The 14,282-nt window shown below is 39.4% G+C and overlaps 2 protein-coding genes across 4 annotated transcripts in view; one reads left to right on the top strand and one right to left on the bottom strand.

Moving 5' to 3' along the window:
• The window catches only part of PM20D2 (peptidase M20 domain containing 2), a 617,107-nt gene that overhangs the window by 81,763 nt on the left and 521,062 nt on the right, over window positions 1-14,282 (bottom strand). The window lies entirely within an intron of this gene.
• Window positions 1-14,282, top strand: part of RNGTT (RNA guanylyltransferase and 5'-phosphatase) — a 122,804-nt gene that overhangs the window by 21,886 nt on the left and 86,636 nt on the right. For all 3 annotated transcript variants that reach the window (XM_081857136.1, XM_081857137.1, XM_081857135.1), the window contains exon 9: window positions 13,963-14,098. In XM_081857136.1, the coding sequence (XP_081713262.1) occupies window positions 13,963-14,098 (136 nt within the window). The remainder of the gene's footprint in view (window positions 1-13,962; window positions 14,099-14,282) is intronic.

Genomic DNA, 14,282 nt, shown 5'->3' with positions numbered 1-14,282 from the left:
GGGAAAACTGAGACTGCATTTTCTGACAAAGTGAATTGATTGCTGCCATGCAGACTTCCTGTTTAACACTGAATATGGTTATTGGCACACAATATTTTTGGTAGTCTTAAAGACCACATACATCATTGTGGTTTTTAAGACTACCAAAAACAAAGGACCAGTTTTTCTGGCCAGCTCATGTTAATGCCACTTACTGGCATAGTCAGAGAAGAACCAAGTACACCAGGACTTAAAGATTCTATACTTTTGTATTCACAACGACGCTAGAAAACAGTGCACACCATCCATCTCCCCATTATTCCTCATGGTAAAATGGAGAACTGGAAAGTGAAATGCAGTAGCACACATTGACATCCTGCATTATTTTTTGGCATGTAATATCTACTCATGGCTAGCTCCTGGAGTTACTATGTATTGTCTTCTCTGTTACTGGGAAAAACTTACCTGGCTTTGATGATCAGCTTTCATTTCTGCTAAACCTGTCTCAAAACACCATGCACAACTTTTCACCTTGAGCAAAGATGCTAAACTGTGGAATCCCTTCTTAATAATTCTATAGGCTGTGTGTCTGCTTTGTTTACACATTTCTAATAATAATGATGATGATGACAAAAAGCCCAGCACACCAAAGCACACACAGAATAGTACTTTGACTTACAGATCCCTACTGGGTTTGAAGATTTACAGTAGTAGTCACAAACGTTAATCTAGAAACATCGTCCTGAAATCCAAAGAAGATTAAGGGTGGTACACAAATGTTTTAAATTAATAAATAAATATTAGGGATGTGGGACTTGTGCTTTCACACATACTGGAAATCTTTGAGTTGGAGAAGGCAATTCCTTTATAACTATGAATATATTCATTCTTGCAGAATACATGCTGCACTAAACTAAAATATACAAACATGCTTTAATCACACTGTGCTTACATATTTATGTTTAATTCATCTGCGTATATCCTCTTGTTTTCTGGCACGGAGCTCAGGGGAAAAGAACTTACTCTGATACAATTTCAATGTCTGAACAATTTAGGTTTTAAAACTTTGCCTCTAAACGTTCCATGAAATGAATTGTATAATGAATTTACTGAAATAGATTTTTATTAAGCTGCTGCTGTCTCTGAAATGTTTTTATGCTAATATATTCATGAGAAAGAGATCTAAAAGGCAAACTAATTTTTTTCTATTACACAAATTATTCTTGTGGTCCTGATATGGGGTATAATATTATAGGTTAGGAGTAGCTAAGGGAAGTATGGTTTTACAAATGTACCCAATTTGGAAGGATGAGGTTATTGAAATTGAAATTGTATGAATAAGATAATTATCACAATATGGTGAGGCGGGTTCTATACTTGCTGCTGCGATTGGCTTTTGTAATGAAAAGTATAATTAGGCCAGGTGGTTAATGGTTCGCTTCAATCCCTAGATACGTATCTCATTAATAATGTTTGTAGCAGATGTTTGTTCTAATGAGTGGAGGTGAATGCTCAGGCTGGAATAGTGTGGGGAGGTAATGAGACACCCATCTTTGGGAGACTCAAACAACTACTGAGAATATTACAAAAGGGTTTGGGTTGTTTATGAAATAGATAGCAATAGTGAAAAAGGCAGTTCTAAATTTTATGATTAGAAAATTTGTTAGCCAACAAAAACTGTTAACTGTTGTTTTTTAGGCAAATGCGATAATTTTGTTTTTGAGATAACACATGTAATTTTTTGAAATGATTCTGAGAGATAGACAGATGAGTATTCTTTAGGTTGAGGGAATTGTTTTCAATAAAACATTCAACATAAACTGTTATGGGAAATGGCTATTATATCCTAATAACCAGTGCATGCTAGCTGCCATGTAAAAAACAGCATTATTCAAAAATTGTTCTGAATGTGACTAGGCAACCTCAGTCTGTCTTTCCTTACAGCCACACTTTGAAACCAATTGTTCAAATCAAATCTTTGCAACTTTTGTGTATTGATTTTGTATATAAGTGTTTAAATAGGAAATCACATTGCTTGCACAGTTTTGCCAAACACATAGAATTTTCATAGATTAGTAAACTCAGTGAATAAGGTAGTATTTGTTTCTTGGAATAAAATGAATACTGGAGCACGTTAGGTAAGAGAAGTCTTTTCTTATCCATGCTGTTGATGAAATTTGGTTTCTGTAGATTCATATTGTAACTGCATCCCTGCGGGTGCAGTGCTTCTGTGTGGCTTGGAAGGTAACTGCTTATAATACTTTAATGAAGGTGGTGATTGCAAGGTAGCACAAAGCAGATTGGTAATAGGGTATGGCAGATCAGGCAGAACTGTAGAAATACCAGGCAGTTCCTATTTCTGGCATCCCTGACAATACTGCCTGTGCATGTTAGACTGTGTGTGTGTGTGTGTGTGTGTGTGTGTGTGTGTGTTTAGTAATAAATCCCCTAAAAATCCCCTTTAAAATCTTAAGTCTCTTACAGAGAAGGAAAGATAAGGCAAACTCACATTCTTACGGACACAATACAAAACTTGGAAAGGCATGGGGAGGAAAGAGGAAAGCAAGGAGATTTAAGCAAGACTTCTTGAGATTATGCAATCCGAGTGGTATCATCTGATCTGAACCAGTGAGCTTCCCTGATTTTAAGTACACTTACAGGACTCTTTGACATAACTGGCACTAGATAGCTAACCAGTGGATGTGTTGGCTTAAGACCACACAAAGACAACTGGGGAGGCTTCTAATTTTTCCTTGCTTTCACATTAGAGTAAGCAGGTTCATTTTGGAACTAAAATGATCCTGACTTTCCTTGGCTTTGAAATAGTTTCTTATTCAGAATTTTTTGATGTATTCTACTGCCCCTATTTAGTTTTAATGGTTTTAATGTGCTGTTTACTCAGGCATACCTTCCAGGGACCCATGCCAAAAGTGGACAGGGTCAAGATTTTAATTTTCATCAAAATGAAATGATAATTAATAATGAGTATACTAAACTTGTGGTACGGAAGGTAATCTGCCCCCTCCCACCGCCAGTATTTAGATGTGACTAGTTTTATACGTTCGGAAGTTGTTTTTAAATTGCTTGAGTTGTGGCATTAGCAAGACTATGCAGCTCACCATGATTAAATGATACTTTTTAAATGTATGAATCATCATAAATCAAACCCCCTCACACTTTTAGATGGGACTGACAGTCATAAGAAATCCTACACAGCTCACCAAGATTTAATGATTATTATTATTTAAGTGACATTGGTGAAGTTGCTTAAATTTATCTCCAATTTATTAAGTTGCTTTCATGTTCTGACTAGGAACTTTGGAAGCAAGAGGTGGGCGGAGCACCGATTTTGATGGTGTCCAAACACTCCATAAAACAACTCTCATCTCCAGTGAAGGTTTCCAAGAGCAATGGAAGTTGTTGACCAGAAAAGGCAGGAAACCCAAGTGGCACAGAACCCTGATGAGTGGTTGTTTTGTGTTTCTCTTTGCTTCTGTCACTACTGAAAGCTCTCACCATCATCAGGCCTTGGAGTGCTTGACCAATGCTCAGGAAACATCGGAAACTTCCAAAGCTTGTGGATCTCCTCTGATGTTTCTTGTTATATCCAGTGCTTCCTGATCTCTTCCAGTTTGTTTGTTTATTTATTATTCTGTTTATGAATTGCTTCCCATAAAATATATTGAAACTGATTGAGCTTTCAGTGCCCTGCCTACTTTCAGGCCAACAAATATTGGACAAGCATTGGAGGAAATCAAGAAGCATCTCTGATGTATGTTTATTGCTGTTTGAAGACACATTCCTGGGCCTGTTTGAACACCCATCAAAAAAAGGCAGCGGAGGTCCCTGAGGAGGGCCAGAACTTGAGGACTGATGGGACAGTCCAAAAAGTTTCATAGGTTTGATCCAGATTCTTTGCCTCTGGCTTAAATGTTCATATCTGATGGGTTTTGGAGATCTTTGGGGGGTGGGGTGGGGAGGAACCAAGCTTTTAGATCACTTGAATAGATGTTTCAGTTGCAAAAGTTAGTTTTGTTAAAGTCTGTTCATAATTATGTAGTGCTTTTTACATTTAGTACTTAAAACAAACCAATACTTTCTTTTTCCCTGGGGGGTCTTTATTCCCATAACTGAAGGAGAAAGGAAGTTTGAAGTTTGGATTGCATTTATGCGTAGCCTTTATTATATGTGCTGCATTTCATGTAAGCTGCCCAGATGGTTACTGCTGATTCCAAGTTCATTTGAGTATCCTGCTGTGGAGTAAATGCTTAGTTATAAAGAACAAACATTTACTAAAAAATAATCATTCTTGATTTTGTCCCACATGAAGTGGTACATACTTTTTGGAATTGGATGGAATTGAATTATTACCTTTTTATGGATTGTTGTAAGAGTTCCTTGAGGCTTATGAGCAGCACTGTTAATCAGCCAGTCTGAAAATGGAATAACCAATACAATAATGTGCTGTACATGCTCATTCGATTATTTACAAAGATACAGTACATCAAAATGCTAATTATCTTGTTTGTGTTGTGAATAATAATCTTGTAGTCCTTTTGTCTTAGAGTACTCTAATTAGATCAAGATAAATGGGATTCTTGTTTGTACGCAATGTTCAAGTTGCATAAGTGTAGACGACTATTTAATTTCATATCGTAGAACATTGAGAAAGGGATACTAAGCTTAGTATTCAAGAACCATCCAACCCTTAAGTGGAAGAGAAGCCAAGTGAAAGCCATCCTCCTAGATCAGTGCTTCGCAAACTTGGGTCTCCAGCTGTTTTTGGACTACAGCTCCCATCATTCCTAAGCTAGCAAGACAAGTGCTCAGGGAAGATGGGAATTGTACTCTGAAAACAGCTGGTGACCCAAGTTTGGGAAACAATGTCCTCGACTAAAAAACATAAAAGCACCACAATGTTTATGGGTATGTTTATGGAGAGCCAGTGTGGTGTAGTGGTTAAGAGCAGTAGACTTGTAATCTGGTGAACTGGGTTCGCTTCCCCGCTCCTCCACATGCAGCTGCTTGGTGACCTTGGGCTAGTCACACTTCTGTGAAGTCTCTCAGCCTCCTTCACCTCACAAAGTGTTTGTTGTGGGGGAGGAAGGGAAAGGAGATTGTTAGCCGCTTTGATACTCCTTAGGGTAGTGATAAAGCGGGATATCAAATCCAAGCTCCTCCTCCTCCTCTTCTTCTTCTTCTTCTTCTTCTTCTTCTTCTTCTTCTTCTTCTATGTACCATAGCTTGTGATTTTGGGGGAATTAGCTCCCTTTACTACCTGGGGGCCATCAGGTACATCATCATCAAATTTATATATTGCCCTTCATCTGAAAATCACAGGGTGGTTCACAACATAAAAAAGCAAAATTAGAACACAAAATACATTTAAAAAAACCCAAAACCTGCTCCCACAAACATATTTAAAAGGACATAGTGCTTGTATTTGGGCCTGGAAACTAATTGTCATCCAGTGCAGTTGGACCAGAATCGGTGTAATATGCTCAAATTGTCTTGCCCTGGTGAGCAACCTGGTTGCCAAATTCTGCACCAAACGATCTTCAGAGGCTGCCCAAAGTATTACATATTGCATTAATCAAACCTAGAAGTTACCAGAGCGTAGATGACAGAAGTTAGGCTATCCCTGTGATGACAGAAGTTAGGCTAACCCTGTCCTGATAGGGGTGCAACTGGGCCATCATCTGAAGCTGATGGATCCTTACTAACTGAAACTCATCCAGCACAACAAGACTCGACAGTGCTCTGGACACCCATTGAGATTCATCTGCTATAACAGTGGAGTCAAGATCCCAGTGGAAGCAAGCAATTTTATCTTCCAAATGCTCTGCAAATAAGTCACAGTGAGCTACTGTCAGTTCGACTACCTCCTTCAGGCCATGATGTAAGAGGCCCCACACTATCCAGAAAAGCTCTGCTGGACAGCACAATGAGGATGCAATAGAGGCAGCAAAGTATGCCCTCTGCTGCCTTCACTGCCACTAGGTAGGCTTGATTATGAGCCTTCACAAGTGTTTGAAAGCATTTGACCAGAGTTTTCCTCCACTCACAATTGAGCTGTCTCCCAGCTTGTTTCTTTGCCATAAGATCCGAAGTATACTAGGGAGTCAAGCAGGCTCCACAAAGTGGGAGAAGGGTGCTCTGGGATGATTGTTTCAATGGCCCATGCCATTTGGACGTTCCAGAGGTCAGCTAGGTCTTCGACAGTCATATCAGCCGGAAAGCCCATTTGAAAGCCCATTGGATCCATCAACCTCTGAGGGTGAACCAGCCCTGGTGCTGCACTGACTACCCAGTTTGAGGGAGAACAGAGGGAATAGAATCCTCCCCAACCCAAAAAAGGACATTCTGTTGACAAATAGAACTTATAGTTGTAAGTAGTCATTTGCTATATTTCATTATCTTGTATTTAAAAAAAACCATGCAGTTGTTTTTTAAAACTTTTTTGGCAGTAGGTATACATCACCTGAATGTTGAGCTTTATTTTAATAGCATCAGTAGATGGCAGTAAATCATGACTGATTTTTATCCTTCCAAGATGACAGATTTATTTCCAGGGATCCTACCACCGAATGACAAATTCAGCTAACTTGACTGTTTATTAGAAACCAAAGAACTATTTTGGGCTTGCCAAAGGGCTTTGATATACCCAGGGGAATATTTGACTTTTCTTTTGTTGTGCCACTTCACAAACTGCTTTTGAAAGTCTTCATGGCAGGCATGGAGGGTTTGCTGTTTGAGGAACATGAGCCCAATGTTCTTTGTGATATGCAAAACAAGTAACACACTTTTTTGGATTCTGTCCTTTATTAAATAATTTCTCTCCCCAAAGATGAAAGAGATTGGGCTTGCCATTTCTGGGGATTTAAAAATAGCAATGCACTTGTTTTCTGTTTACATTCATCTGACTTGGAGGGCGGGTTGAAGAAGGTGTGTTCAGTGCCTGACCTAGGGCAAAGTGAAGCTACCATTTCCTAAATCCTTATGTTTACAGTAACCAGAAAGTCTTCTTCTTTGGTGATTACTTGTAGCCGAGTAAGATTGTCTTCCATAAACACGGTTTTAACAATGAGTCCGTATGTGACTGTGGAGGCCAATTCTGGATCCACACGTCCTTCCACAGTGGGGACATTGGTTTCTAGGTGGGAGTTGATCACAGTGTGGATTTGCCAAGCGTGCCTTCCTCTTAGCATGTTTCTCCCTTGCGTTCTGAGTTTGAATGTCTTCAAAGCCCATGAAACCATTGGTAAAAGCTGTTCTCTAATTGGAGCGCTCGCAGGCAAGTGTTTCCCAATTGTTGGTGTTTATGCTACATTTTTAAAGCTTTGCCTTGAGACAGTCTTTAAGCCTCTTTTGTTGACTACCAGCATTACGCTTTCCATTTTTAAGTTCAGAATAGAATAGTTGCTTTGGAAGATAATAATCAGGCATCTGCACAACATGACTAGTCCAACAAAGTTGATGTTGAAGAATCATTGCTTCAACACTGGTGATCTTTGTTCTTCCAGCACACTGGTATTAGTTCACCTGTCTTCCCAAGTGATGTGTAAAATTTTTCGGAGACACCGTTGATGGAATCTTTCGAGGAGTTGGAGATGGCGTTTAAAGTGGTCCATGTTTCACAAGCATACAGTAAGGTTGGTAGTACAATAGCTTTGTAAAGAAACAAGTTGGTTTCCCTGCGAATATGCTGGTCCTCAAACACTCTGCACTTCAATCGGGAGAAAGCCGCACTTGCGGAGCTCAGGCAATGCTGGATTTCGGCATTCATGTCGGCCCTTGTGGAAAGATAACTGCCCAGGTAGGAGAAGTAATAGAAATTTTCCAACGTTACAGCATTGAGTTGGATTTGTGGCGCTGCAGAGGGGTTATTTTGTACTTGTTGGTGCAGCACTTTGGTTGTTTGGATGTTGAGTGCTAGGCCAAGCTTTTCGTAAGCTTCTGCGAAGATATTTAGGATGGTTTGGCGGTCATCCTGTGCTTGACCTAGGGCAAATTGAAGTTACCATTTCCTAAATCCTCATGTTTACAGTAACCAGAAAGTAGAGATGCAGTAAATGGACCAGGCACATAGGATACCTGTAATGAACAGGGACGGGTGCTGGTGACATCTTTTAGGAAGTAAAACTTTACGGGAAGCTGGATGAATTTTATATATTTTAAAAATGGTTTCTAGAGTCATGTGCCTTTTGTAATTTTGTACTATTGGTGCCATTGGGGATGCCAAACTTGATTAGATTTGGGTTTGGAGTAGGGAGACATCCAGTGGTGCACAAGTGGAATGACCTTCTACTTGTGCAGTCTTCCTTCTCCTCTTCTTCCCCTCAGTTCCCTCCATGTGCTGGAAATCTGCTCTGGAAGGCTAGGGAACCTACAATTTTAAATATTAATATGGCAGTATTGTTAAAGTGTATTAAAGTTGTTTAAACACCTGGGACGCACTGAAATACTTGAGTCTCTAACTGTGTAATTGAATTCCTTCCCAAAAGTTGCTTCAGATCACAGCTGAAATCTAATTGCATTTGCGACTTAAGCTATGTGATCTCATAGACTAAATCATAGTTGCATTGTTCATTTGGCTTAAACTGCAGGAGAGACACAGGATCAATAAACCAGCAACATGATATTTTTTAAAATAAAGTATCCTGGGGAAAGTATTTCAGAGGTGAATGGCGTTCTGAGTATTTCAGCTGCTTAAGGGCCTTCAGATCATTGTCATAGAGCCAAGGCTATGTTGCTTTACCTACCAAGTTGTGGGCGGCATGTGTGGCTATGTGGCCATAACAATGACCAACATTTAACTTTGTTGGCAAGTCCTAATTTTGCTTTCCCTTCTAAGTTCCTGCTGTCTCCTCCACCTCCTCCATATTTTAAAGTACACAAAGTTTTCTAAGTGCTGTACAGAGGCGAAACAGTACAGTCCCTTCCTGCAGGCTTTATAAACTAATAGGTGCATAACCACCACCACCACCAATTTCAACAGTCGGAAGTGCAGTTACTTACATCTTAAGATGAAATCTGTAAGTAAAGGTCTCATTGTTAATATCGGATATATTTGGAGACAAGTGGCAGATGAAATTTTAACTCCTAAAGAAGCTTGTTACCTGACCTTTCAAAGTGTCTCTGTTACTCAGACGGAAGAACGTTCAATCTCAGGTATGTGCCTAGGAATAAGCAGGATGGATCATCACATAATTGCCTTGTGTTTGAAAGACGAGTGTAGAATGATGGAATACTGATCTAGCTGTGGGTATTTAGCAGAGGTATCACCAACTTTCTACATTCACATCTATCAGAAGGCGGTAAACAAGTGACAGTGCACCCACCAGTGCAGCAGTTTTACAACCACTTCCCCACACATTCCATTAGCAGCAATTTTACAACCACTTACGTGTGAACTTATAATTAGCTCTCCTATTTGTCCATCTAGCCTAGTATGGTCTAACATGACTGGAAGCAGCTCTCCAGGATGTCAAGCAGAGGTGTTTCCCATCACATCCTACTTGATCTTTCTGACAGCAGATACTGGGATTGAATTTAGGACCGTCTGCATATTAAAAAAATGTGCCATCGTGCTAGTACTGAGGCATGGTCTCTTCCATAAATGGAATTGGTATGTAAAAGAGAGAAACATATACAGGAAAAGGTTGGCAAGGAATTCCTCCACAGACATTACATTAAAAATCGCTGGACTCTTGACGGTGACATTACAGGCACCCCCCCTTACACACATCTTACTCACATGTGATCATGTTTACATGGGTTGCTCTTATCGGGGCTTCTGCAATTTCACTGTTGCATACAAGGCCCTGGAACATAACCAATGTGTTAGTAGGGTGACCCTCACTGAATGGGAATGTCCTTAGCAGTCAGTCAAGGCAGCAATGGGATTATACCCTATCAATGGCTTATAATTTAATATTTTTAGGGCAGAGCACAATGCAGAAAACACATTTAAAGCTGTAATTACAATAGTTTATAACTTATTTTTCATAGTACAGCTTATCTTGGGATCTCTCAGTATGTTGGGCTTTTCCCAAATGAGTAAGAAATTCCTCTTTCCTCTTTGAGGAGTTAGAAAAGCTGATAATACTTTGACTGGCATCAGATATAACTAATGTTTTCCTCTTGAACAGAGCATTACTGTAGTATTTGAAGATGTAGTGTGCAATGATAGGTTTCACTGAAGAAGCCAAAAAACAGAAAGAATTTATGTGTCCTGACTGTTGTACTTTCTGTCACTGGAGTTTTCTTTCAAGTGACATAGACAAATGTTTCTGTACTGTATAGACCTGTGCTATCATTGAAAGAACTACATGGGATATTGTATATTTACTGTAGTTACCATGTTTTTCCCCATTCTTGAATTCTGCTTATGCTCCTTAGTTCCCAAAATACTGGGAGCAGATTGTTGGGACTTATTTCGGGAAATGGTTTTGTGTGTTTCCTTCATAAATTCTGCTGCAGATGCAGAGTTCTCAGATTGCACCTGTCTGGACAATTTTTGGTTTCATTTGGATGTTATGTAGATCTGCTTTGTTAATAATCCAAACAAAATATGACATACACTGAACAGCATATGTAAAATTTTGCCTGCATTTGAGTGTTACAATGAAGAATAATGGCGTACACGGGAGCATAGCATAAAATGAAATAGGCGAGTGTTCATTTCATGCATAAAGTGGTTTGAATATATTTTACCCTCAGTAACAATAGTAGCTTATTTGACTTGGTTGCACAAATGGATTTGGGAATATGAATATATGCTCAATATTTTTTTCTAGAGTCAAATAAGCTTCCGGCTAGTACTTCATTACCCCTGGTAGAATCCTAATCATAAGTGCTGAACAGCCAGTAAGTTTCTTTCTTGACATGTTAGGAATGTAAAATTTAAATACTATGTGTAGCCATACACTCCCTGGGGAGAGACAGGGGAAAGAGACACATTAGCTTTGAAAATTTAAGTTTAAGAAGCACCAAATACTTGTAGTTTATTGAGCATAACTGTATGGACTCAAGGTATGAGCAGTGTAGATCCCATATAGGGTGGGTGCCATGTTTTATTGGACTGACCAGGAATTAAATATTTTTCTTAGGATTTTGAACTTTGCAAAGGTTGACTTCAAGCAATGTGAGGAATAGAGCAAAGGTTGGGCATACCCAGTGAGGTTTTAGACAAAGGGTGCATATGGCTGGTTCATTAGTTTTCTCCTGACTGCATTGGTGAGCTGGTCTTTATTGTTTCGATATTTTTACTTTTTGGTTATTTAGCAAAGGTGTGTCTAATAAGAAAACAAAGTACCTTCATCCTTAAATGAAGCTGTTAAATATTTGTGTTAACTTAGTGAATGCCATAACGGTAGGAGATGAATAAAACTGGGAGACGTCAATGCTTTTGGCTTAAGCTGTATTTAGGAAGCATACCAGGTAAAATTAGCAATTAGCTAAGAACTAAATACGACATCTAGGAAAGCAAATACGGCAGCATTTGCCAATCTGATCTCTCCAGATGTTTGGACTGCAACTTCACTACATTAGTGAAGGCTGAAATAGGAGGTGATCAAATATGTGATGGCAAAAATGACTTTGTTGTTGTTGCTGCTTAATTTGTAGTTCCACGAGAGAGCTGTGAAGGCTCCAAATTACAACAGTACAGTGGTACCTCTAGATACGCACACCTCTAGTTGCGTATCTTTCAGGATGCGAACGCGGCACACCTGGAAGTATTTTTCCAGGTTTCGCCACATGCACAGAAGCGCTAAACCGTGTCATGCGCATGTGCAGAAACGCTAAACCATACCGTGCGCATGCGTAGAAGCAGCACCTCTGGTTGCAAATTCCTCGGGATGTGGCCAGACCTCAAGAACAGATCCCGTTGGCAGCTGGAGGTAACACTGTATTTGGGGCAAATCTGAGGTTTTACTCCCTAAGGACAACCTTACTTCCTGGAGACAGAATTGGGGGTGTCTGTTGTACATATTGAGTAGGACCCCTAGTACAGGCAGTTACCGTATAGTCTGGAGGTTACGTTCCTGACCCTCGTGCATTGGCGGAGCATGCATAAACCCCTTCTGACCCCGTCCCCTCTTCACCCTGCTCCACTTTTGGGTTGCAGTGATGCATTTGTAGTGGCACCATACTTTCTTCTGCTGAGACTTGAAAGGGACCTCCTGTCAAGTGCTGTAGCACCATAAGTGGGCACATGACGTAGTTTTGACTGAGCCATCCAGAGTGGGCTCTGCTGAGGTAATTGGTACTGAGATATGTGCCCATCCTGGTGATTAGAATAATCTGTTCTAGATTGTTCAAGGAACAGGCCTGCAACAAAACTGTTGGGCAGGGATAAGGAGTTTCCAGGAGCACAGTTTCAGTAGCTTGCCTTCTCTGCTAGTAATCCAGAGAAAGTTTACCTGAGCTTCATTGTGTTACCCAGTGAGTAGAGGACATCTTCTATGCACGTAATGTCCCAGGTTCAATTCCTAATACTTTCTGTTAAAAAGATCTCAAGTAACAGGATTGAAAACACTTGGGTCTGAGACCTTGCATTGCTGCCGCCAGTCAAAGTGAACATTATTGGGATCAATGGACTGGCAAAATAAGTCAACTTTTTGTGTACTCAGCGTTATTGACCAACATAGCTGAATGGGATGATAAACTTTGCAACTTCTATTTAGACACTGGACACATAGGAGCGCTTTCCAAACAGCAGGGCAGAATTTGTATGCATCAAGAAGATTTGTTCAATATGAGGATGTGAAAAATCTTTTGATGTGTCTTGTATCTTGGAACTCTAAACAAGCTCTGTCTGCTAAACAAATGCATCAAGATCCCTGAATATTTTGCCTTTCCTGCATTTCAGCTTTTGCTATTCTATTTTGCCCATAAAAGAAGTAAAAGGAAGAGACAGTGGAAATTAAACTGATTGATTTTAAAATATTTTCTTTTTAGAAAGCTACAAGCTAGATATGGATTCACTGACATAGAGGGATCAATTGTACATCATCCAGATTTTTGGAGCCTGGTCACTAAAATAGCCATATTCATCTTTTATCTTTGTTTCCAGATGTCCTAGCTCTTTGAACCAAAATAAAAGTTTATCTTTAAAAGAACATTATAACAAAGGACTTCACTTTATGAAAGACTTGTTCTGTCATGGAAAAAATATATAAAAGCTGAATGCACATGTGGATGTGGGTTGTTAACTTCAGAATTTTACCACACGTGTTGGTATCACCCCTGTATTTTTCCTTCCTTCCATAAAATTTAAATGCCTCATTTCTGCTGATTTGTATTTTGCCCTATACTTATTTGCTTTTTAAGATTGCATTTTACAATAGTTACTAATTGCACGAGAATTATACTATTCATTCGACTCAAAGTAACTGAAATGTACACGAGTAATTGGACAAATCTGCTTTGAAATATATAGAAGATTTGTTTTTGTTTGCTGTGTTACACAAACATTTTCTTCCTTCCTAGAATGTTGTATATGAAATATGAAAAACAGCTGTATGGAATTCCAATTATTTATCTAATATGGACAGATGGAAGTTTACAGCACCTCATAGGCAGTTCAGTTAGTAGCATAAAGATTTATGATGTAGTTCTTAGTGCATATTGGCTTTCATAAAGAGATAGTGGCATCATACACTTTGAGGCCAGTTTTGCTACAGTGGTATGTGTTCTGTACAGTTGTGTCAAATGCAGGATGAGGACTTTGTTCCTTGCCGACCTAGAACAACTAATTTAAAGCCTTTGGGGGCTTTAACCAGCATGAGTTATTATTTGAATCCTGGCCTCTTTTTTCTGAAATAATGCTGCTTATATGACTTCAAGCAAACATGTCACAAGGTGCAGCTTGTCTGTAGTAATTGTACTCTTTTAGATTTAAAGGATGTGAAGTTAATAAAAACTGCTGCTGGCTTTGGGGTAAGTAGTGCTTTGATTGTCTTTAATTTTTCTTCACAGGTATATGATGTTGATTGATGGCAAGAATGAAGTGTATATGATTGACAGAGATAACTCAGTGTTTCAGGTATCAAATCTGGAGTTTCCATTTCGTAAAGATCCACGTGTACACTTAGAAAATACTCTGATGGATGGGGTAAGAGGCTCTGTCTTTCTGTACCATATGCATGCTGTTTTCATTACAGTAGTTTAAGAGAGTGTGGCAACAGTGAGGGAAGCCTAGTGTCCAATTATTTCTAGAATTTGCCCATTCTATGGTTTCAGAAGAAAATTACAGCTGGGTCTCTGTGAAGGTACCCACCAGATTGCCTGTAGTGACA

The sequence above is a fragment of the Podarcis erhardii genome, assembly GCF_964252035.2.
Source record: "Podarcis erhardii genome assembly, chromosome: 3".
NCBI classification, from domain to species: Eukaryota; Metazoa; Chordata; class Lepidosauria; order Squamata; family Lacertidae; genus Podarcis; species Podarcis erhardii.
The sequence above is the reverse complement of the archived record's forward strand: the minus strand, read 5'-3'. Positions and strand labels throughout refer to the sequence as shown.